Source organism: Hyla sarda, chromosome 6 (genome assembly GCF_029499605.1).
Source record: "Hyla sarda isolate aHylSar1 chromosome 6, aHylSar1.hap1, whole genome shotgun sequence".
Classification (NCBI taxonomy): Eukaryota; Metazoa; Chordata; class Amphibia; order Anura; family Hylidae; genus Hyla; species Hyla sarda.
In genome coordinates, this window is record NC_079194.1 from 249,190,881 (window position 1) to 249,215,866 (window position 24,986).

At 47.5% G+C, this 24,986-nt stretch overlaps 1 protein-coding gene across 1 annotated transcript in view; it reads right to left on the reverse strand.

Annotated features, from left to right (window-relative positions):
* The window catches only part of LOC130277500 (mucin-5AC-like), a 255,045-nt gene that overhangs the window by 214,985 nt on the left and 15,074 nt on the right, over positions 1–24,986 (reverse strand). The window contains exon 2 of the mRNA XM_056528176.1: positions 15,197–15,241. Within this exon, the coding sequence (XP_056384151.1) occupies positions 15,197–15,233 (37 nt within the window). The 5' untranslated portion in view covers positions 15,234–15,241. The remainder of the gene's footprint in view (positions 1–15,196; positions 15,242–24,986) is intronic.

A 24,986-nucleotide genomic window follows, 5' to 3' on the forward strand; every position in this document is an offset into this window, starting at 1 on the left:
AACTGCTTTATTTTTTAAGGGGAAAGGGGGGTGATTCAAACTTTTATTAGGGAAGGGGTTAAATGATCTTTATTAACACTTTTTATTATTATTATTGCTTTTTGCAGTGTTATAGCTCCCATAGGGGCCTATAACACTGCACACACTGATCCTTTACACAGATCACTGGCGTGTATTAACACACCTGTGATCTGTGTTATTGGCGCTTGACTGCTCCTGCCTGGATCTCAGGCACGGAGCAGTCATTCGCCGATCGGACACCGAGGAGTCAGGTAAGGTCCCTACCGGTGTCATGTAAGCTCTTCGGGACACCGCGATTTCACCGCAGTGGTCCCGAACAGCCCGACTGAGCAGCCAGGATACTTTCACTTTCGCTTCAGACGCGGCGGTCAGCTTTGACGCCATGTCTGAAGGGTTAATACAGGGCATCACCGTGATTGGTGATATCCTGTATTAGCCGCGAGTCCCGGCCGTTGATGGCCGCCGGGACCGACTCGATATGATGCGGGGTCACCGCGGCATATCGTGAGAGCCGGCGAAGGACGTAAATATATGTCCTTCGTCGTTAAGGCGTTAAAGGGGTACTCCGGACAGATTTGTAAATTACTTCTATTAAAAAATCTTAATCCTTCAAGTACTTATTAGTTGCTGAATACTACAGAGGAAATTATTTTCTTTTTAGTAATCTAGTGCTCTCTGCTGACACCTCTGTCCATTTTAGGAACTTTCCAGAGCAGCACATGTTTGCTATGGGGATTTTCTCCTGCTCTGGATAGTTCCTTACATGGACAGAGGTGTCAGCAGAGAGCACTGTGGACAGACAGGAAAGAAATCCAAAAAGAAAAGAATTTCCTCTGTAGTATACAGCTGCTAATAAGTACTGGAAAGATTAAGCTTTTTTTTTAATAGAAGCAATTTACAAATCTGTTTAACTTTCTGGCACCAGTTGATTAAAAAAAAAAGTTTTCCACCGGAGTACCCCTTTAAGCAATAGTTGAGATGCATGTACTGTTGGCCTTTTCAAATGTAGCATAGTAATGTCTGTTCATTACTTTTTTTTTTTTATCGTTGAGCACCATTGTCTTTCTTTAAAAAAAATAAAGTTTTTAAATGAATACACATAGGTTTTAAACCTAATGTTCTGTATGCCTGCAGAGCACAAGAGAGGATGGTTACTCCATACTATTATACATCAGGAATGGTGACAATGGGGTCAGCTGGGATATGTGGTACTTGCAGGCCCCTAATCCTGAAGCACTTATCATGCAGAAAAGGTTCACTGGGGTTAATAATATCTGTATCCTGGGTTATACTTCGTGTAGCGTATCTGGTAAATGGGGCGCTGTTATGTTCGCTGTGGAATGATGTAACCAGACATAAAAAAAAATAAAACATTTCTTTACTTAAACAAACTTGGATGAATTATCTACAAGCTTTTGTGAAAATGGTGTCTTGCTCTCAGTAAAGCAATGTTGCATGTGAACAGATACTTCTTTATAGCTGTAGTTCAGCAAGGTGTGTCTGTGTGTTACATTAAGATGACAAAAGAGAAAATCAGTCCTGAAATGCTTTACTAGGGAGATTTTCACTGGTTGACCACCAGTGGGGGAGATTTGGGTTGTAAAGTGGTCCTCATGAAGCTTGAGCTGTAGTTCCCTATCACAGAATACAGGTTTAAATCAAGGGCTTCACTTGGCATAAATATCTGGGGCCTGTGTCCAGAATAAAATGATCAGTGCCCTAAATGTCCAGTATTAGGCTCCTCCTGTCATGTGACCTGTCTGCTTTACATAGTTAGTACGGTCGAAAAAAGACATATGTCCACCAAGTTCAACCAGGGATTTGAAGGGTAGGGGTGTGGCACGATATTGGGGAAGGGATGGGATTTTATATTTCTTCATAAGCATTAATGTTATTTTGTTCCAGGAATGTATCTAATCCTGTTTTAAAGCTGTTAATTTTTCCTGCTGTGACCAGTTCCTGAGGTAGACTGTTCCATCATAAGTTCACAGTTCTCATGGTAAAGAAGGCGTGTCGCCCCTTGAGACTAAACTTTTTCTTCTCCAGACGCAGGGAGTGCCCCCTCGTCCTTTGGGGGGGGTTTAACTTGGAACAGTTTTTCTCCATATTTTTTGTATGGGCTATTAATATACTTTTTGCTCACTTCCTGATGAATGATGACGGGTCAGAGTTCAGATTGCAGACGCATTTCTCCTCAGTGCATCCTTTCTATCATACCCCCTTACAGTACCTGCAGGTACATGGAAAGAAAAAGGATGAACAGGGGGCTTCAGCATCACAGGGCTTCCTGTGCCTGTTGGGTCTGAGAGGTGAGCGTAGGGTGGATCAGCACCGCAGCCTGCAGGGATCACACAGCAGTACAAGGCCAGGAAACCATGTGTGCATGCTGCCTGTGTAGTGTGTCCTGTCCCCTCATCTCAGATACAATCCTGTCTCTGTTCCTGACCACTTTATGGCCATTCTGGGATGGAGGAAGCCAAACAGGACTGACACATCTAATACAGAGATCAGTGTGTATTGTGGGAGTGTACATAAATGTATGTCTGTGTGTTGTTGTTTTTTATAATGTAAATGTGTGTGTATATATGTGTGTATATGTGTTTATATGTTTGTTAATATGTGTATTTCTGTTTATATATGCGTGTGTATATGTGGTTGTACTGTATATATGTGTATATGTTTCTATATGAGTGTGTATTTGTGTTTATATATATGTGTGTGTATCTGTTTATATATAGTAACATAGTTCATAAGGTTTAAAAAAAGACCAGAGTCCATCAAGTTCAACCTATATCCCTAATGAGTCCCTACTGAGTTGATCCAGAGGAAGGCATGTGTATGTGTTTATATATGTGTGCATATGTGTTTATATATTGGTTTGTGTATATGTGTATATATAGATAGATAGATAGATAGATATATGTGTGTGTCAGGATTCGGCTGGCTGGAGGTGGATCCTCTGTGTCAGAGAGGGATTGGCGTGGACCGTGCCGGCGAACTGGTTCTAAGTTGCTACTGGTATTCACCAGAGCCCGCCGCAAAGCGGGATGGTCTTGCAGCAGCGGTAGCAACCAGGTCGTATCCACCGGCAACGGCTCAACCTCTTCGACTGCTAAGATAGGCACGGTACAAGGGATTAGGCAAGAGCAAGGTCGGACGTAGCAGAAGGTCAGGGCAGGCAGCAAGGATCATAGTCAGGGGCAACGGCAAGAGGTCTGGAACACTGGCTTGGGACACACAAGGAACGCTTTCACTGGCACAATGGCAACAAGATCCGGCAAGGAAGGGAAGGGGAAGTGAGGTTATATAGGGAAGTGCACAGGTGAACACACTAATTAGAACCAGGCGCCAATCAGTGGCGCGCCGGGCCTTTAAATCGCAGTGAGCCGGCGCACGCGCGCCCGCGCCCTAGGGAGCGGGACCGCGCGCGCTGGGACAGAACAGACGGGGAACGAGTCTGGTAAGCGGGCCGGGATGCGAACCACGAGCGGGCGCGTCCCGCATCACGAATCGCATCCTGGCTAGGGACATTATCGCAGCGCTCCCGGTTCAGCGGGTCTTACCGGTGCGCTGCGAACAAGAGAACGCTGCGAGCGCTCCGGGGGGGAGCGGGGACCCGGAGCGCTCGGCGTAACAGTACCCCCCCCCCTTGGGTCTCCCCCTCTTTTTGGAACCTGAAAATTTGTGAATAAGGTCCTTGTCGAGAATGTTATCCTCGGGTTCCCATGACCTCTCCTCAGGACCGCAATTCTCCCAATCTACAAGAATTTTTTTTTTTACCTCTGACCGTCTTAGACGCGAGAATTTCTTTAACCGAGAAGACATCTGAGGACCAAGAGACAGGAATAGGAGCAACAACCTTGGGAGAGAAGTGGTTAAGGATAAGCGGTTTAAGGAGAGAGACATGAAAAGCGTTAGGAATACGGAGAGAAGGGGAAGAAGGAGTTTGTAGGAGACAGGATTGATTTGGCACTTGATTTTAAAGGGTCCAAGATAACGTGGTCCCAGTTTATAACTGGGGACACGGAAGCGGATATACTTGGCGGAGTGCCACACTTTGTCTCCAGGAACAAAGACAGGAGGAGTTCTTCTTTTTTTGTCGGCATGCTTCTTCATCCGGGATGAGGCCTGTATGAGGGATTTTTGAGTCTATTTCCTGATGGTGGAGAAGTCCCGGGTAACCTCATCAACAGTGGGCAAACCAGAAGGTGTGGGAGTGGGGAGGGGGGGAAGAGGGTGATGGCCGTACACAAAGAACGAGGATTTAGCGGAGGACTCAGAGACTTTGAAATTGTACGAGAATTCGGCCCAGGGTAGAAGATCGGCCCAATCATCCTGGCGGGAGGAAACAAAATGTCGCAAATAGTCACCAAGAACCTGGTTAACTCTCTCCACTTGCCCATTGGATTGGGGATGATAGGAAGACGAGAAATTTAATTTGATTTTAAGTTGATTACAGAGGGCCCTCCAGAATTTCGACACAAATTGAACGCCTCTATCCGAGACGATATGCGTGGGAAGCCCGTGAAGGCGAAAAATGTGCACAAAAAATTGTTTTGCCAACTGTGGAGCAGAAGGAAGACCTGGAAGTGGAATAAAATGTGCCATCTTGGAGAAACGATCAACGACCACCCAAATAACTGTGTTTCCATGGGATAAAGGCAGGTCTGTTATAAAGTCCATAGCAATCTGAGACCATGGTAGCTCAGGAACAGGCAGAGGATGAAGGAGGCCAGCAGGCTTCCGACGAGGAGTCTTGTCCCGGGCACAGACTGTACAAGCCCGAACAAAATCAGCAACATCTGCTTCCAGGGTAGGCCACCAATAAAATCGAGAGATGAGCTGGATGGACTTTTTGACGCCAGCATGGCCGGTGAGAGTGAGGAGTGTCCCCACCTGAGGATCCTGAGGCGCTGGCGTGGAGGGACGAAGGTCTTTCCAGGAGGAGTTTGTCTGATGGAAGCTGGGGAAGCGGAGATCCGACACTCGGGAGGAACAATGTGTTGCAGGGGGGCTTCCATTTTGGAGGCATCCGAGGAACTAGAGAGGGCGTCAGCCCTGATGTTCTTGTCAGCAGGGCGAAAATGAATCTCAAAGTTAAAACGGGCAAAAAACAACGACCACCTAGCCTGGCGTGGGTTCAGCCGTTGGGCAGACTGAAGATAAGAGAGATTCTTGTGATCTGTGTATATGTTAATTGGGTATTTGGACCCCTCCAGCAGGTGCCTCCATTCCTCGAGGGCTAGTTTTATGGCCAGCAGTTCTCGATCACCAATGGAGTAATTTTTCTCCGCCGGAGAGAAGGTCCTAGAAAAGAAACCACAAGTAACGTTATGTCCAGAAGAGTTTTTTTGTAGGAGTACAGCTCCGGCTCCCTCCGAGGAGGCGTCTACCTCAAGTGAGAAAGGTTTAGATGGATCAGGTCTGGAGAGTATGGGAGCAGAAGAAAAGGCAGTTTTGAGACGGTTGAATGCCTCGTCTGCTTGAGGAGGCCAGGACTTAGGGTTGGCGTTTTTCTTGGTTAGGGCCACATGTGGAATAAATTGGAATATGTGGAATAAAATGTGGAATAAATTGTCGGTAGTAATTGGCAAACCCCAAGAAACGTTGGATAGCTCGGAGTCCGGAGGGGCGTGGCCAATCTAACACGGCTGACAGTTTGTCTGGGTCCATTTGAAGTCCCTGGCCAGAGACTAAATATCCTAGGAAGGGAAGAGATTGGCATTCAAAGAGACATTTCTCCATCTTGGCATATAATTGATTGTCACAGAGTCTCTGAAGAACCAGGCGGACATGACGGCGGTGTTCTTCGAGGTTAGAAGAGAAAATCAAAATGTCGTCCAAGTAGACCACAACACAGGTATATAACAAATCACGAAAAATTTTATTTGCAAAGTCCTGGAAGACAGCAGGGGCGTTGCAGAGCCCAAAGGGCATAACCAGATATTCAAAGTGTCCGTCTCTGGTGTTAAATTCGGTCTTCCACTCGTCCCCTTCCCTGATGCGGATGAGATTATATGCACCTCTTAAATCCAATTTGGTGAAGATGTTAGCGCCACGTAGGCGGTCAAAGAGTTCCGAGATAAGAGGCAGGGGATAGCAGTTCTTTATAGTTATCTTATTAAGACCGCGGTAATCGATGCATGGCCGTAAGGAACCGTCTTTTTTGGAGACAAAGAAGAACCCTGCTCTGGCAGGGGAGGAAGACTTGCGGATAAATCCCCTTTTTAAATTTTCTTGGATGTAATCCGACATGGCTTGTGTTTCAGGAGCTGACAGAGGATAGATTCTGCCCCGGGGTGGAGTAGTACCAGGAAGGAGATCAATATGGCAGTCATAAGGCCTGTGAGGAGGCAAAGTCTCTGCTTGTTTTTTGCAAAAAACATCGGCATAGTCCAGATAGGCCTTGGGGAGACCTGGTATAGGAGGAGCCATAGGGGTTTGACTGGCAGGACTGGGAGCAGACGTGAGGCATTTTTTGTAGCAAGAAGTATCCCAGTTCTTGATTTCCCCGGTGGTCCAATCAAGGGTAGGGGAATGGCGTTGAAGCCAGGGCAGTCCGAAAAGAATTTCAGAAGTGCAGTTAGAGAGGACCAGAAATTACATTTTTTCGTGATGAGGTCCAATGCACATTAAAAGGGGTTCTGTGTGGTAACGCACAGTACAGTCCAATCTTTCACCATAAACTGAGGCGATGTAGAGAGGTCTGGTGAGACTGGTCACTGGGATGTTGAACCTGTTAATGAAAGAGGCCAAAATAAAATTTCCTGCAGATCCAGAATCCAAGATGGCCACAGCTGAGAAGGAGGAGTCAGAAGAAGTAATCCGCACAGGCACAGTAAGATGTGGAGAAGCAGAGTTCACACCTAGAGCTGTCTCACCTTTGTGCGGGATCGGAGTGCGTCTTTCCTGACGTGGAGAACGGATAGGACAATCCTTCAAGAAGTGTTCGGTACTGGCACAGTACAGGCAAAGGTTCTCATTGCGGCAGCGTGTCCTCTCTTGAGGTGTCAGGCGAGACCGGTCTACTTGCATAGCCTCCACGGCGGAAGGCACAGGAACAAATTGCAGTGGACCAGAGAAGAGAGGAGCCGGGGAGAGAAACCGCCTAGTATGAACAAAGTCCATATCCTGACGAGCTCCTGGCGTCTTTCGGAAAAACGCATGTCAATGCGGGTGGCCAAATGAATAAGTTCATGCAGGTTGGCAGGGATTTCTCGTGCGGTCAGCACATCTTTGATGTTACTGGATAGGCCTTTTTTGAAGGTCGCGCAGAGGGCCTCGTTATTCCAAGATAATTCGGAGGCGAGAGTACGGAATTGGATGGCGTACTCGCCTACTGAAGAATTACCCTGGACCAGGTTCAGCAGGGCAGTCTCGGCAGAAGAAGCTCGGGCTGGTTCCTCGAAGACACTTCGAATCTCCGCGAAGAAAGACTGTACGGAGGCCGTGACAGGATCATTGCAGTCCCAGAGCGGTGTGGCCCATGACAGGGCCTTCCCAGACAGGAGACTAACCACGAAAGCCACCTTTGACCGTTCAGTTGGAAATTGGTCCGACATCATCTCCAAATGCAGGGAACATTGCGAGAGAAAACCACAGCAAAGTCTAAAGTCCCCATCGAACTTGTCCGGCAACGATAAACGGAGACTGGATGCGGCCACTCGCTGCGGAGGAGGTGCAGGAGCTGGCGGAGGAGATGGTTGCTGAAGCTGTGGTAGAAGCTGCTGTAGCATAACAGTCAGTTGAGACAGCTGATGGCCTTGTTGCGCTATCTGTTGCGACTGCTGGGCGACCACCGTGGTAAGGTCAGCGACAACTGGCAGCGGGACCTCAGCGAGAACCATGGCCGTATCTACTGTCAGGATTCGGCTGGCTGGAGGTGGATCCTCTGTGTCAGAGAGGGATTGGCGTGGACCGTGCTGGCGGACCGGTTCTAAGTTGCTACTGGTATTCACCAGAGCCCGCCGCAAAGCGAGATGGTCTTGCATCGGTGGTAGCAACCAGGTCGTATCCACCGGCAACGGCTCAACCTCTCTGACTGCTGAGATAGGCACGGTACAAGGGATTAGGCAAGAGCAAGGTCGGACGTAGTAGAAGGTCAGGGCAGGCAGCAAGGATCGTAGTCAGGGGCAATGGCAAGAGGTCTGGAACACTGGCTTGGGACACACAAGGAACGCTTTCACTGGCACAATGGCAACAAGATCCGGCAAGGAAGGGAAGGGAAAGTGAGGTTATATAGGGAAGTGCTCAGGTGAACACACTAATTAGAACCAGGCGCCAATCAGTGGCGCACCGGCCCTTTAAATCGCAGAGAGCCGGCGCGCGCGCCCTAGGGAGCGGGGCCGCGCGCGCCGGGACAGAACAGATGGGGAACGAGTCTGGTAAGCGGGCCGGGATGCGAACCGCGAGCGGGCGCGTCCCGCATCGCGAATCGCATCCCGGCTAGAGACATTATCGCAGCGCTCCCGGTCAGCGGGTCTGACCGGGGCGCTGCGAACAGGAGAACGCTGCGAGAGCTCCGGGGAGGAGCGGGGACCCGGAGCGCTCGGTGTAACAGTGTGTGTGTGTGTGCGTGTGTCTGTATATGTGTTTATATATGGGTTTGTGTATATGTGTTTACATATGTGTGTATATGTGTTTATATATGGGTTTGTGTATATGTGTTTACATATGTCTGTATATGTGTTTATATATGGGTTTGTGTATATGTGTTTACATATGTCTGTATATGTGTTTATATATGGGTTTGTGTATATGTGTTTATATATGTGTGTATATGTGTTTATATATGGGTTTGTGTATATGTGTTTATATATGGGTTTGTGTATATGTGTTTTTATATATGGGTGTCTGTATATTTATGTGTGTATATGTGTTTACAGCGAGAAAATCTGGAGCAGACCCCATGAAAGTCAATGTAATCTGTTTTCGCTTTGGAAAATTCACCGTGGCTTAAAGGGGTTATCCAGGAAAAAACTTTTTTTCTATCTATATATATATATATATATATATATATATATATATATATATATATATATATATATATATATATATATCAACTGGCTCCAGAAAGTTAAACAGATTTGTGAATTACTTCTATTAAAAAATCTTAATCCTTTCAGTACTTATGAGCTTCTGAAGTTAAGGTTGTTCTTTTCTGTCTAAGTGCTCTCTGATGACACGCGTCTCGGGAACCGCCCAGTTTAGAAGCAAATCCCCACAGCAAACCTCTTCTAAACTGGGCAGTTCCCGAGACACGTGTCATCAGAGAGCACTTAGACAGACAAGAACAACCTTAACTTCAGAAGCTCATAAGTACTGAAAGGAATAATATTTTTTAATAGAAGCAATTTATAAATCTGTTTAACTTTCTGGAGCGAGTTGATAAATAAAAAAAAGTTTTTTCCTGGATAACCCCTTTAACCCCTTAAGGACACATGACGTTCTCATACGTCTCCATTTCCGAGTCCTTAAGGACACATGACGTATGAGAACGTCATGTGTTTTACCGGCCCCCCGCAACCATCTGGAGCGGAGCCGGTCCCCGATGCCTGCTGAAATCGTTCAGCAGGCATCGGGGCATATCGCCCAGGGGGGTCATTATGACCCCCCATGTCGGCGATGGCCGCAGATCGCTGGACAATTCAGTCCAGCGATCTTCGGCAGATTCCGGGTCAATCGGGTCTCCAGTGACCCGGTGACCCGGAATTATTGGCTGATCGGGGCCGTCAGAGACGGCCCCGATCAGCCAGAGCCAGCAGGGGTGAGGTGGCACTGGTGCCACCTCACGATCGCCCTGATTCGTCGGCCGGATTACCGGCCGACCAATCAGGGCGCCTGCTGCGGGTGTCACTCCCGCAACCCGCTCCGCCCCTCTTCCGGAGGACGTGAGCGGGTGCGGGACGTGCACCCCGGGTGCTGGGGACCCCGATCCCCGGCGCCCCTGTTGGGATCGGGGCCCCAGGAGCAGCGGCGGCGGCGGAGACGACGAGGGACTGACCTGTGCGGCGAGGATCGTTGGAGGTGAGTGACAGCCTCCTGCTGTTGCTTAGCAACAGCTCCCAGCATGCAAAAAGGGCATGCTGGGAGCTGTAGTTATGCAACAGCAGGAGGCAGACCACCACAACTCCCAGCATGCCCTTATGGGCATGCTGGGACTTGTAGTTTTGCAACAGCTGGAGGCACATTCTTTCTATGGAAAAGTGTACCTTCAGCTGTTGTGTAACTACAACTCCCAGCTTGCACAATCAGCTAAAGTGCATGCTGGGAGTTGTAGTGGTGCATCTGGTGGTTGCATAACTACAACTCCCAGCATGCCCGTTGGCTGTCGGTGACTGCTGAGAGTTGTAAACCAGTGTGTCTCCAGCTGTTGCATAACTACAATCCCCAGCATCCCCAGCCAAAGTAGTATGCCTCCAGCTGTTGCATAACTACAACACCCAGCATGCCCTTCCGCTGTCCGTACATGCTGGGGGTTGTAGCTTTTGCAACAGCTGAAGGCACACTGGTTGCAAAACACTGAGTTTGTTACCAAACTCGGTGTTTCACAACCAGTGTGCCTCCAGCTGTTGCAAAACTACAACTCCCAGCATGCACTGATAGACCGTACATGCTGGGAGTTGTAGTTTTGCAACAGCTGGATGTTCCCCCCCCAATGTGAACGTACAGGGTACACTCACATGGGCGGAGGATTACAGTTAGTATCCGGCTGCAAGTTTGAGGTGCGGCAAAATTTCTGCCGCAGCTCAAACTGCCAGCGAGAAACTACTGTGAACCCCCGCCCGTGTGACTGCACCCTAAAAACACTACACTACACTAACACACAATAAAATAAAAAGTAAAAAACACTACGTATACACATACCCCTATACAACCCCCCTCCCCTCCCCAATAAAAATGAAAAACGTCTGGTACGCCACTGTTTCCAAAACGGAGCCTCCAACGGTTGCAAAACTACAACTCCCAGCATGCACTGATAGACCGTACATGCTGGGAGTTTATAGTTTTGCAACAGCTGGATGTTCCCCCCCCCCCAATGTGAACGTACAGGGTACACTCACATGGGCGGAGGATTACAGTAAGTATCCGGCTGCAAGTTTGAGCTGCGTCAAATTTTCTGCCGTAGCTCAAACTGCCAGCGAGAAACTACTGTGAACCCCCCGCCCGTGCGACTGTACCCTAAAAACACTACACTAACACAAAATAAAATAAAAAGTAAAAAACACTACATATACACATACCCCTATACAACCCCCCTCCCCAATAAAAATGAAAAACGTCCGGTACGCCACTGTTTCCAAAACAGAGCCTCCAGCTGTTGCAAAACAACTACTCCCAGTATTGCCAGATAGCCGTTGACTGTCCAGGCATGCTGGGAGTTTTACAACAGCTGGAGGCACCCTGTTTGGGAATCACTGGCGTAGAATACCCCTATGTCCACCCCTATGCAAGTCCCTAATTTAGGCCTCAAATGCGCATGGCGCTCTCACTTTGGAGCCCTGTCGTATTTCAAGGCAACAGTTTAGGGCCACATATGGGGTATCGCCGTACTCGGGAGAAATTGGGCTTCAAATTTTGGGGGGTATTTTCTGCGATTACCCTTTTAAAAATGTAAAATTTTTGGGAAAACAAGCATTTTAGGTAAAAAAAATATATATTTTTTTACATATGCAAAAGTCGTGAAACACCTGTAGGGTATTAAGGTTCAAATTACCCCTTGTTACGTTCCCCGAGGGGTCTAGTTTCCAAAATGGTATGCCATGTGGTTTTGTTTTGCTGTCCTGGCACCATAGGGGCTTCCTAAATGCGGCATGCCCCCAGAGCAAAATTCGCTTTCAAAAAGCCAAATGTGACTCCTTCTCTTCTGAGACCTGTAGTGCGCCAGCAGAGCACTTTTCACACCCATATGGGGTGTTTTCTGAATCGGGAGAAATTGGGCTTCAAATTTTGGGGGGTATTTTCTGCTATTACCCTTTTTAAAATTGTAAAAATTTTGGGAAACCAAGCATTTTAGGTAAAAAAAATATATATTTTTTTACATATGCAAAAGTCGTGAAACACCTGTAGGGTATTAAGGTTCACATTACCCCTTGTTACGTTCCCCGAGGGGTCTAGTTTCCAAAATGGTATGCCATGTGTTTTTTTTTTGCTGTCCTGGCACCATAGGGGCTTCCTAAATGCGGCATGCCCCCAGAGCAAAATTTGCTTTCAAAAAGCCAAATGTGACTCCTTCTCTTCTGAGACCTGTAGTGCACCAGCAGAGCACTTTTCACCCCCATGCGAGGTGTTTTCTGTATCGGGAGAAATTGGGCTTCAAATTTTGGGGGGTATTTTCTGCTATTACCCTTTTTAAAAATGTAAAATTTTTGGGAAACCAAGCATTTTAGGTAAAAAAAATATATATTTTTTTTACATATGCAAAAGTCGTGAATCACCTGTGGGGTATTAAGGTTCACTTTACCCCTTGTTACGTTCCCTGAGGGGTCTAGTTTCCAAAATGGTATGCCATGTGTTTTTTTTTTGCTGTCCTGGCACCATAGGGGCTTCCTAAATGCGGCATGCCCCCCAAAAACCATTTGTCGCTCCTTCCCTTCTGAGCCCTCTACTGCGCCCGCCGAACAATTAACATAGACATATGAGGTATGTACTTACTCGAGAGAAATTGGGTTTCAAATACAAGTAAAAATTTTCTCCTTTTTATCCCTTGCAAAAATTCAAAAATTGGGTCTACAAGAACATGCGAGTGTAAAAAATGAAGATTTTGAATTTTCTCCTTCACTTTGCTGCTATTCCTGTGAAACACCTAAAGGGTTAATACACTTACTGAATGTTTTTTTGAATACTTTAGGGGGTGTAGTTTTTATAATGGGGTCATTTGTGGGGTATTTCTAATATGAAGACCCTTCAAATCCACTTCAAAACTGAACTGGTCCCTGAAAAATAGCGAGTTTGAAAATTTTGTGAAAAATTTCAAAATTGCTACTGAACTTTGAAGCCCTCTGGTGTCTTCCAAAAGTAAAAACTCATAAATTTTATGATGCAAACATAAAGTAGACATATTGTATATGTGAACCCAAAAAAAATATATTTTGAATATCCATTTTCCTTACAAGCAGAGAGCTTCAAAGTTAGAAAAATGCAAAATTTTCATTTTTTTCATCAAATTTTGGGATTTTTCACCAAGAAAGGATGCAAGTTACCATAAAATTTTACCACTAAGTTAAAGTAGAATATGTCACGAAAAAACAATCTCGGAATCAGAATGATAACTAAAAGCATTCCAGAGTTATTAATGTTTAAAGTGACAGTGGTCAGAATTGCAAAAAACGCTCCGGTCCTTTAGGTATAAAATGGCCTGGTCCTTAAGGGGTTAAGCAAGCACTTTTAAAGCAGTTGTATAATTCTCAGAGAGAATTACACAAGGTAGCATAAGGATGAGTTCTTACTAGCATATAACAAATTCACTTTTGTGTCTGTTTTATGACCACATGTCCAAGCTAGACTGCAGGCCTGATTAGCAAAGTGCAGCACATAGGACTTGTGCCCTGTACGTTTGAGGACACTGGCAATGCCCCTGTCTGCATTAAGATGTCATGTGGCAGCCACAAAGTACTGGTCCTGGCCTGAAGCCCCCCAGGTGCCAAATAAAACACAGAGGCCCTTATTTATCAATCAGCCTGAAACCCTAATTGTCTGTTTTTTCCCATAGCAACCAATCACAGCTCAACCTTCAGTTTACAAAAGCTTGTTAAGATATGAAAGGTGTGCTGTGATTGGTTGTTATGGGTAAATCCAAACAATTTGGGTTTTAGGTTGATTGATAAATCAGAGCCAGAGTCATTGTGAAAAGTTTATCCTGGACAATCACTTCCCCTTAGGTGGCAGGGTATATCACTTCTTCTTAGAGGCAGTAGAGTAGCTTGTATTCCCATTAGTAAAAATGTATCCCCTTTCTCCAGAGCTGGGCCTGTCTCTCCCTGCTGAACGCTCTGGCCCCCACCTTCCGACATCTACTCTTCTCAGCAATGGTGTCCTGTTTCAGTCGATGATTGGCTGAGCATGTTGCCGCTGCCGAGATGCGTATGTCTCAAATGGTGGGGGACAGAAGGCTTACCAGTAAAAGTCAGGCCCTGTCCTGTGGATAGAGGATAAGTTAAGAATTGTGGGATAACCCTTGGTTTTCTCGAGGACTAGATATGATGAATGACTTTAGCTTAGAATAAACACCTCTTCAGCTGGAGGTGTTCAGCCTTATTTCTAAACCAATTTCCTCCACTCTAGGTAAGAGAGAGTCTTGGCTAAGGAAGCTTCATCCACACATGCTAGAGAATTCTACATGTTAAAGAAAAACGGACAGCTAGTTCACCTGCACTAAACCCAATATACTGGGTTATTGTGCGGGTAAATAGCTGTAAAAAGAGGGGTTACTTACATACTTTGGTAAAGCATTATGACCATTAGTAATTCCATTGCACGCCAGCACTTAATTGAGACAGGAAGCACACCTGCCTCATAAATATTCACTCCCCGGCCCACCCCCTTTCGTAAAGTGAAAGTCTAGCTACAGTCGGTTGTAGCGAGCAGCAGAGTGAGGAGCAGGCTCACACATCACGGAAGAGGGCAGGCTGAGGAGTAAATATTAATGAGGCAGGGGAGCTGTGTGAGACAGGTCCCCGCCTCCATTGCGGTTGGGGCGCAATGGAAACAAAATTATTAATGGGCATAACTCTGAAAATACTTTACCTAAATATATAAGTAACCCCTTTTTACAGCTATTAACCCAATATATTTGGCTTAGTGCTGGTGAACTAGCTGTGGTTAATGTAACAGTGGTTAGAATAGAATGTTTTCTTACATGCACCTACAAAAATGACACTAGAAAAGCAGTCAGAAAAGTATTGGATTTACAATACACATGCTTTTCACGCTTCCATGGTGAGGTCATACTATGCAGCCATGCTAGCCAATTACAATCATTGAATTTTGTGTGATGTGATTGGCTGTTGTAGTCATAGATATCTTAGTTGTGCTGATAATGATGAAAAGCAATTTGCAATACTAACATTTCTATTGAATACATGACACATTCAGATCTCCACAAGATTATTATTAAGTTACATCTCAAAACATATTTGACAACATTTACATCTGGTCATATTATTAGAGTACTTACGTATCGGAGCTGGGGTTGGCATCATTGAATGAAACATTGCTATTCCTGAAATACATTTCCAACAGTTAATATTACAGTGAAGCCATGTTACAGGCACAAGAATCAAATGTGGTCAGGAAATGTGATCACAACCAAACATAATCCTATACATATACCCCCACTTACCCACAGCTAAATGATAAGACTGATTACAGGTTATTTATTATTATCAAACTACATATGAGGACTACAGATCCAAATAGGTGTTACAAGGTAGTAAAATCAGTATGAAGTATATTTCAATAGAAGTAATACTGAAAAAATAAGCATCATGGCCATCTATTTGCTATTTCCATGTGTCGAATATTTTTAAAAGTCATCCCCCTCTGTCTGGCTAACTTACCTGTCCATGTGATCTGTCACATATCTGTAAATCACTTAATTTACCAAAATTGACCCCAGAATAAAAAGCTCTAAAGTATGAACCTTGCCAATGGCTGCCCATGGCCTATTGTTAGGTTTACATTATCTATAGTAAAGAGGCATCAAAATACACAGGAAGCGGGGATGAGGCCTTGATAACATTATGCACAGAAAAGAGGAAGAGAGCTTAGGGTATGCATATGCAGTCTGTGAGCTAGTCTGTTTCCTCCAGAGGGTTAACACTGCCTAAAAGGTAAATCAAGGCTTCCTTTTTATTTCTCACCACACATAAACTTCTGGGCATCTGTCTCTTGTGTAATTACCAGTGTTCCTACTACTGTATACAATGTTGCCTCATGTATATAATCTTCCCCTCCCCTCGCTTTAGTCTGCAGGATTGTCATAATCATTATCCTCAACAACGGCAGTTTAGTGCTTAGTGTAGCACCTTTCTTATTGTAACAATGAAAAGATGAAGGAGGCACAGACTGTTTCACACTGCTCTAGTGCTTCATCAGATTGGCAATCTGACGAAGCACTAGAGCAGTGTGAAACAGTCTGTTATTACCTAGTCTGTTGGTGGCATCCAAGTCCGGTCAGGCTGCGTTTCATTACTACACGAAGAAAAAAAAGAAATCCTGCACTTTATGGGTGAGTGCCTCCTTCATCTTTTCATTGTTATTTATAAAGAACTGCACCTATTAGGATGAGCACCACCAGAATGCTATGTTAAAATATTTCACCGAATCCTGGAAGCCGCAATAAGGGTATACAAGACAGAGGTTGTGCCGACTCCTCTTTCTGCTCATACATAACTTACTGGTTTGATGCTGCAGTTTCTTTCCTTTCTGCTCACATAACACCTTGCAAACCCAGTGCAACAATAAACGTTTTCCTCCCCCACAAGCCATCTATAGTGGTTTAGTATAATCACCCCCCCCCCCCCATCCCCCAGCACAGTTGTCACGATGCCGGCTGGCAGGTAGTGGACCCTCTGTGCCAGAGAGGGATTGGCGTGGACCGTGCTAGTGGACCGGTTCTAAGCCACTACTGGTTTTCACCAGAGCCCGCCGCAAAGCGGGATGGTCTTGCTGCGGCGGTAGTGACCAGGTCGTATCCACTAGCAACGGCTCACCTCTCTGGCTGCTGAAGATAGGCGCGGTACAAGGGAGTAGGCAGAAGCAAGGTCGGACGTAGCAGAAGGTCGGGGCAGGCAGCAAGGATCGTAGTCAGGGGCAACGGCAGAAGGTCTGGAAACACTGGCAAGGGACACACAGGGAACGCTTTCACTGGCACTAAGGCAACAAGATCCGGCAAGGGAGTGCAAGGGAAGTGAGGTAATATAGGGAGTGCACAGGTGATAACTCTAATTGGAACCACTGCGCCAATCAGCGGCGCAGTGGCCCTTTAAATCGCAGAGACCCGGCGCGCGCGCGCCCTAGGGAGCGGGGCCGCGCGCGCCGGGACAGAACAGACGGGGAGCGAGTCAGGTAGGAGAGCCGGGGTGCGCATCGCGAGCGGGCGCTACCCGCATCGCGAATCGCATCCCGGCTAGCAGCAGGATCGCAGCGCCCCGGGTCAGAGGACGTGACCGGGGCGCTGCAGCGGAGGAGGTGAAGCGAGCGCTCCGGGGAGGAGCGGGAACCCGGAGCGCTCGGCGTAACAGTACCCCCCCCCTTGGGTCTCCCCCTCTTCTTGGAGCCTGAGAACCTGAGGAGCAGACTTTTGTCAAGGATGTTGTCCTCAGGTTCCCAGGATCTCTCTTCAGGACCACAACCCTCCCAGTCTACTAAAAAAAAATTTTTCCCTCTGACCTTTTTGGCAGCCAAAATCTCCTTGACCGAGAAGACGTCCGAGGAGCCGGAAACAGGAGTGGGAGGAACAGATTTGGGAGAAAAACGGTTGAGGATGAGTGGTTTGAGAAGAGAGACGTGAAAGGCATTAGGGATACGAAGAGAAGGAGGAAGAAGAAGTTTATAAGAGACAGGATTAATTTGACACAGAATTTTGAAAGGACCAAGATAGCGTGGTCCCAACTTGTAGCTAGGGACACGGAAGCGGACATATTTAGCGGAGAGCCATACCTTGTCTCCAGGGGAAAAAACGGGGGGAGCTCTTCTTTTCTTATCCGCGAACCTCTTCATGCGTGAAGAAGCCTGTAAGAGAGAATTTTGGGTCTCTCTCCATATAATGGAAAGGTCACGAGAAATTTCATCCACAGCGGGCAGACCAGAGGGCAAGGGGGTAGGGAGGGGGGGAAGAGGGTGACGGCCGTACACCACGAAAAATGGGGATTTGGAGGAAGATTCAGAGACCCTGAAGTTATACGAGAATTCGGCCCATGGAAGGAGATCTGCCCAGTCATCCTGGCGGGAGGAAACAAAATGTCGCAAATAATCACCCAGGATCTGGTTAATTCTTTCTACTTGTCCATTGGACTGGGGATGATATGCAGAGGAAAAATTTAATTTAATCTTGAGTTGTTTACAGAGAGCTCTCCAGAATTTAGACACGAATTGGACCCCTCTATCCGAGACAATCTGCGTAGGCAACCCGTGAAGACGAAAAATGTGTACAAAAAATTGTTTAGCCAACTGAGGCGCAGAAGGAAGACCAGGAAGAGGAATGAAATGTGCCATTTTGGAGAATCGATCAACGACCACCCAAATAACGGTGTTGCCACGGGAAGGGGGTAAATCAGTAATAAAATCCATACCAATCAGAGACCAAGGCTGTTCGGGGACAGGCAGAGGATGAAGAAAACCAGCGGGCTTCTGGCGAGGAGTCTTATCCCGGGCACAGATAGTGCAGGCTCGCACAAAGTCCCCAACATCCGTCTCCAGAGTTGGCCACCAATAGAAGCGGGAGATGAGTTGCACAGATTTCTTGATGCCCGCATGACCTGCGAGATGGGAGGAGTGACCCCATTTGAGGATTCCGAGGCGTTGGCGTGGAGAAACAAAGGTCTTTCCTGGAGGAGTCTGTCTGATGGAGGCAGGAGAAGTGGAGATCAGGCAGTCAGGTGGAATGATGTGTTGCGGAGGGAGATCAACTTCTGAGGCATCCGAGGAACGAGAGAGAGCATCGGCTCTAATGTTCTTATCGGCAGGACGAAAGTGAATCTCAAAATTAAATCGGGCAAAGAACAGAGACCACCGGGCCTGGCGAGGATTCAGCCGTTGGGCCGACTGGAGGTAGGAGAGGTTCTTGTGGTCGGTGTAGATAATAACAGGAAATCTTGATCCCTCCAGCAGATGCCTCCATTCCTCAAGTGCTAATTTAATGGCTAGAAGTTCTCGATCCCCGATGGAGTAGTTCCTCTCCGCTGGAGAGAAGGTCCTAGAGAAAAAACCACAAGTGACAGCATGCCCGGAAGGATTTTTTTGTAGAAGAACAGCTCCAGCTCCTACTGAGGAGGCATCAACCTCCAATAGGAAGGGTTTGGAAGGGTCAGGTCTGGAGAGCACGGGAGCCGAAGAAAAGGCAGACTTGAGTTGTTTAAAGGAGTCTTCTGCTTGAGGAGGCCAGGACTTGGGATCAGCATTTTTCTTGGTTAAAGCCACGATAGGAGCCACAATGGTAGAAAAATGTGGAATAAATTGCCTGTAATAATTGGCGAACCCCAAAAAGCGTTGGATAGCACGGAGTCCGGAGGGGCGTGGCCAATTTAAGACGGCAGAGAGTTTGTCTGGATCCATCTGTAGTCCCTGGCCAGAGACCAAATATCCTAGAAAAGGAAGAGATTGGCATTCAAACAGACATTTCTCAATTTTGGCATAGAGTTGGTTGTCACGAAGTCTCTGAAGAACCATACGGACATGCCGGCGGTGTTCCTCTAGATTGGCAGAAAAAATTAGGATATCGTCCAGATATACCACAACACAGGAGTATAATAGATCACGAAAAATTTCATTGACAAAGTCTTGGAAGACGGCAGGGGCATTGCACAGTCCAAAGGGCATGACCAGATACTCAAAGTGTCCATCTCTGGTGTTAAATGCCGTTTTCCACTCGTCCCCCTCTCTGATGCGGATGAGGTTATAGGCGCCTCTTAAGTCCAATTTAGTGAAGATGTGGGCACCTTGGAGGCGATCAAAGAGTTCAGAGATGAGGGGTAAGGGGTAGCGGTTCTTAACCGTGATTTTATTAAGACCGCGGTAGTCAATGCAAGGACGTAGGGAGCCATCTTTTTTGGAGACAAAGAAAAATCCGGCTCCGGCAGGAGAGGAGGATTTACGGATAAAGCCCCTTTTTAGATTCTCCTGGACGTATTCGGACATGGCAAGAGTCTCTGGGGCAGAGAGAGGATAAATTCTGCCCCGGGGTGGAGTAGTACCCGGGAGGAGGTCGATAGGGCAATCATAAGGCCTGTGAGGAGGTAGAGTCTCAGCTTGTTTTTTGCAGAAAACATCCGCGAAGTCCATATAGGCCTTGGGGAGACCGGTTACTGGAGGAACCACAGAGTTACGGCAAGGGTTACTGGGAAGCGGTTTTAGACAGTTCTTGGAACAAGAGGACCCCCAACTCTTGATCTCCCCAGTGGACCAATCCAGGGTTGGGGAATGAAGTTGAAGCCAGGGAAGTCCAAGGAGAATCTCCGAGGTGCAATTGGGGAGGACCAAAAGTTCAATCCTCTCATGATGAGATCCGATGCTCATAAGAAGGGGCTCCGTGCGGAAACGTATGGTACAGTCCAATCTTTCATTATTTACACAATTGATGTAGAGGGGTCTGGCGAGACTGGTCACTGGGATGTTGAACCTGTTGACGAGAGAGGCCAAAATAAAATTTCCTGCAGAACCAGAGTCCAAGAAGGCCACTGTAGAGAAGGAGAAGGCAGAAGCAGACATCCGCACAGGCACAGTAAGACGTGGAGAAGCAGAGTAGACATCAAGGACTGTCTCACCTTTGTGCGGAGTCAGCGTACGTCTTTCCAGGCGGGGAGGACGGATAGGACAATCCCTCAGGAAGTGTTCGGTACTAGCACAGTACAGGCAGAGGTTCTCCATACGGCGTCGTGTCCTCTCTTGAGGTGTCAGGCGAGACCGGTCGACCTGCATAGCCTCCACGGCGGGAGGCACAGGAACAGATTGCAGGGGACCAGAGGAGAGAGGAGCCGAGGAGACGAAACGCCTCGTGCGAACAGAGTCCATATCTTGGCGGAGTTCCTGACGCCTTTCAGAAAAACGCATGTCAATGCGAGTGGCTAGGTGAATAAGTTCATGTAGATTAGCAGGAATTTCTCGTGCGGCCAGAACATCTTTAATGTTGCTGGATAGGCCTTTTTTGAAGGTCGCGCAGAGGGCCTCATTATTCCAGGACAATTCTGAAGCAAGTGTACGGAATTGTACGGCATACTCGCCAACGGAAGAATTACCCTGGACCAGGTTCAACAGGGCAGTCTCAGCAGAAGAGGCTCGGGCAGGTTCCTCAAAGACACTTCGGATTTCCGAGAAGAAGGAGTGTACTGAGGCAGTGACAGGGTCATTGCGGTCCCAGAGCGGTGTGGCCCATGACAGGGCTTTTCCGGACAGAAGACTGACTACGAAAGCCACCTTAGACCTTTCAGTGGGAAACAGGTCCGACATCATCTCCAGATGCAGGGAACATTGGGAAAGGAAGCCACGGCAAAACTTAGAGTCCCCATCAAACTTATCCGGCAAGGATAAGCGTATCCCAGGAGCGGCCACTCGCTGCGGAGGAGGTGCAGGAGCTGGCGGAGGAGATGACTGCTGAAGCTGTGGTAGCAACTGTTGTAGCATAACGGTCAGTTGAGACAGCTGTTGGCCTTGTTGCGCAATCTGTTGTGACTGCTGGGCGACCACCGTGGTGAGGTCAGCGACAACTGGCAGAGGAACTTCAGCGGGATCCATGGCCGGATCTACTGTCACGATGCCGGCTGGCAGGTAGTGGACCCTCTGTGCCAGAGAGGGATTGGCGTGGACCGTGCTAGTGGACCGGTTCTAAGCCACTACTGGTTTTCACCAGAGCCCGCCGCAAAGCGGGATGGTCTTGCTGCGGCGGTAGTGACCAGGTCGTATCCACTAGCAACGGCTCACCTCTCTGGCTGCTGAAGATAGGCGCGGTACAAGGGAGTAGGCAGAAGCAAGGTCGGACGTAGCAGAAGGTCGGGGCAGGCAGCAAGGATCGTAGTCAGGGGCAACGGCAGAAGGTCTGGAAACACTGGCAAGGGACACACAGGGAACGCTTTCACTGGCACTAAGGCAACAAGATCCGGCAAGGGAGTGCAAGGGAAGTGAGGTAATATAGGGAGTGCACAGGTGATAACTCTAATTGGAACCACTGCGCCAATCAGCGGCGCAGTGGCCCTTTAAATCGCAGAGACCCGGCGCGCGCGCGCCCTAGGGAGCGGGGCCGCGCGCGCCGGGACAGAACAGACGGGGAGCGAGTCAGGTAGGAGAGCCGGGGTGCGCATCGCGAGCGGGCGCTACCCGCATCGCGAATCGCATCCCGGCTAGCAGCAGGATCGCAGCGCCCCGGGTCAGAGGACGTGACCGGGGCGCTGCAGCGGAGGAGGTGAAGCGAGCGCTCCGGGGAGGAGCGGGAACCCGGAGCGCTCGGCGTAACAACAGTGCTAGCCTGTTCAGCCCAGTGCACTTTCACTTTTGCAAGGGGGTGAAAAAGTGAAAAATCTCAGCAGTCACTGTAAAGGGTGAACCTGTCTCTGCTGCAATAAATAAGTCTACAAAACAGAGAAACTGGAGAATATGTTCACAGTATATTTACTTGTCAAAAAATAAATACAATATGTAAACATAGTTGGGTTCTCACTGCATTAAAGGGGTATTCCAGGCAAAACCTTTTTTTATATATATATATATATATATATATATATATATATATCAACTGGCTCTGGAATGTTAAACAGATTTGTAAATTACTTGTATTAAAAAATCTTAATCCTTCCAATAGTTATTAGCTTCTGAAGTTTTCTGTCTAACTGCTCAATGATGATGTCACGTCCCGGGAGCTGTGTATGATGGGAGAATATCCCCATAGGAACTGCACAGCTCCCGGGACGTGAGTCCTCAGAGAGCAGTTAGACAGAAAACAACAACTCAACTTCAGAAGCTAGTAACTATTGGAAGGATTAAGATTTTTTAATAGAAGTTATTTACAAATCTGTTTAACTTTCCGGAGCCATTTGATATATAAAAAAAAGTTTTGGCCTGGAATACCCCTTTAACCTGGTACTTCATAGGTTTATGTCACTATTCTGCCAAAAGTGATGCTGACATATACTGCAGAAGCACCATTCATTTTTAAAACCTGAAAGTAGTAAAAATTGTCTACATTCAGGCTATTAAACCGAATGTCACTAAACCTCTGTATATGTCAGCCTCTCTTTTGACAGGATGTTGACGTGTGATATCCTGGTGGGTGTAGGGTATGGGGAGTGTAGCTGTGCGGTAGTTAAAGGGTACTTGTTAACCCATGCTATTCGTGACGCCAGAATGAGGGCTCCTCAATAACGCTTGACCTACCGCCACCCTTGCCAAGAGCTATAGGGAGGTAGATAATAATAGACTGTCCACAACCGGAGAGTTTTCTAAAACAGGTATAATTTTTGCTGAAGATTTTCTGCAAGCTTCAATAACGGAACAGTCTCTATGCATACAACTGCTTTCTTTGGAGATTGACAAAGGTTGGGACTTTAGCAAGTTAGAGTCTTTAAGGTATTATGCGCTGTTCCACTGGATTTAGGGGATTAGTTGCGGTCCAGTAGTCATGCTAGCTTTAGCGGGGTAGTTTAGAACTCACGGTTTTAGTTCTGCTGAGGCCGGTAGGTTTTTCAGGCCTAGCATGTCTTTGCAAGTTGCGCAGATCCGTCCTGCTAGTCCTGCATCCACGAGAGCAGCAACCCAAGAAAGCGATAATTGGCTACAGCTCCCTTATATGGGCAGGGGCTGGACTAGTGCTTATTGGTCCATACTTGTGTCAATCACCATTACAAAGGATTGTGGGTAACACGTGACCCAAGGACCTCCTAAGGTCCTCCAACATACCATAGAGGAGATTAACATGGTCACATGACCGAAGGTCCTGCTACGCTAAACAAGGTAAGTGCTATACATTATCTTAGATATACATTATTATGAAATATATACATGTATTAACAGTATAGAATTAGACTTGAGAAGAGGCGACTAGGGGCTGTCCCACCTGAGGGACCCTACCTGAGCGTAGTTACTCTGACTTTGGGGACCTCTACACTAGGTACAGTATGTAATAAGGTACCGGGACACCACAGACGTATACCTAACAATTATGCAAATTAGGAAGATTATTAGTGAATGTAAATGTACCTTTAACAGGGGAGTATTCAGGGTCGGTGCTAAGGCAGCATGAACCATAAATACGTCCCTGGAAACAGGCATCATCATTACATAATTTTATGTACAGAGCATAATTATATATATGGTGGCTGTAACGGCTGGTGATGGAGAAGTGGATCTGCTGGACCTGTGTGGATGATGGCGTGGGCCGTACCAGGCAGCAGAGTCTAAGGTGCCACTGGTTTTCACCAGAGCCCACCGCAAAGTGGGATGGATTTGCTACGGCAGGTGGCACTCAGGTCGCTACCCCTGATACGCCTCGTCCACACCAGCTGCTGAGGTATAGCGTGGCACAGGAAGGAACAGGCAAACTCATAGTCAGGACAGGCAAAAGATCAGGGCTTGTGGCACAGGAGTGTGGTCAGGGACGTAGCAAGGTGGTCAGAGGCTGGCGGCACAGGAGCAAGGTCAGGAACGTAGCAGGAAGGTATGGTACACGGATAGTCAGAACACACAGAAAACGCTTTCTCTACTGGCGCGCTGGCCCTTTAAATCTTAGAGAGCCAGCGCGCGCATTAAGGGGTGGGTGCGCGCGCATTGGAGCGTGGATAGGTGAGTAGGGGTAGGAGACATGGGAGTGCCTGCGATCTGGGATGTGGACCGCAGTACCAGAGTGGGGCAGAGGCGAGCGCCTGCGGCCGGGACACTGGACTGCAGGGGAGCGTCCGCGGCACGGACACCGGACTGCAGTAGTGGATATAACAGCAGACGAGCGCCTGCGGCCGGGACACCGGTCTGCAGGAGCGCGCGTTACAGTACACCCCTTAAGTATCCCCTTTTTTCTGGGCGCAGAAACCTGAGGACCAGATTCCGGTCTATTTCCCCAGTTTTAGCTAGGTTGCTTCAGATGAACAAACTTCGCAGAGAGCCAAACCTTGTCTTCGGGAGAATACACTGGCAGAGATCTCTTCTTGTCGGCCTGGGACTTCATGCGAGAGGAGGTGAAAGCTAAAGAATGCGTGTTTCTTGCCAAATAGGTTGAAAGTCCAAGACCAAAACATCAACTTTTTCCCCACAAAGAAGAAACCGGT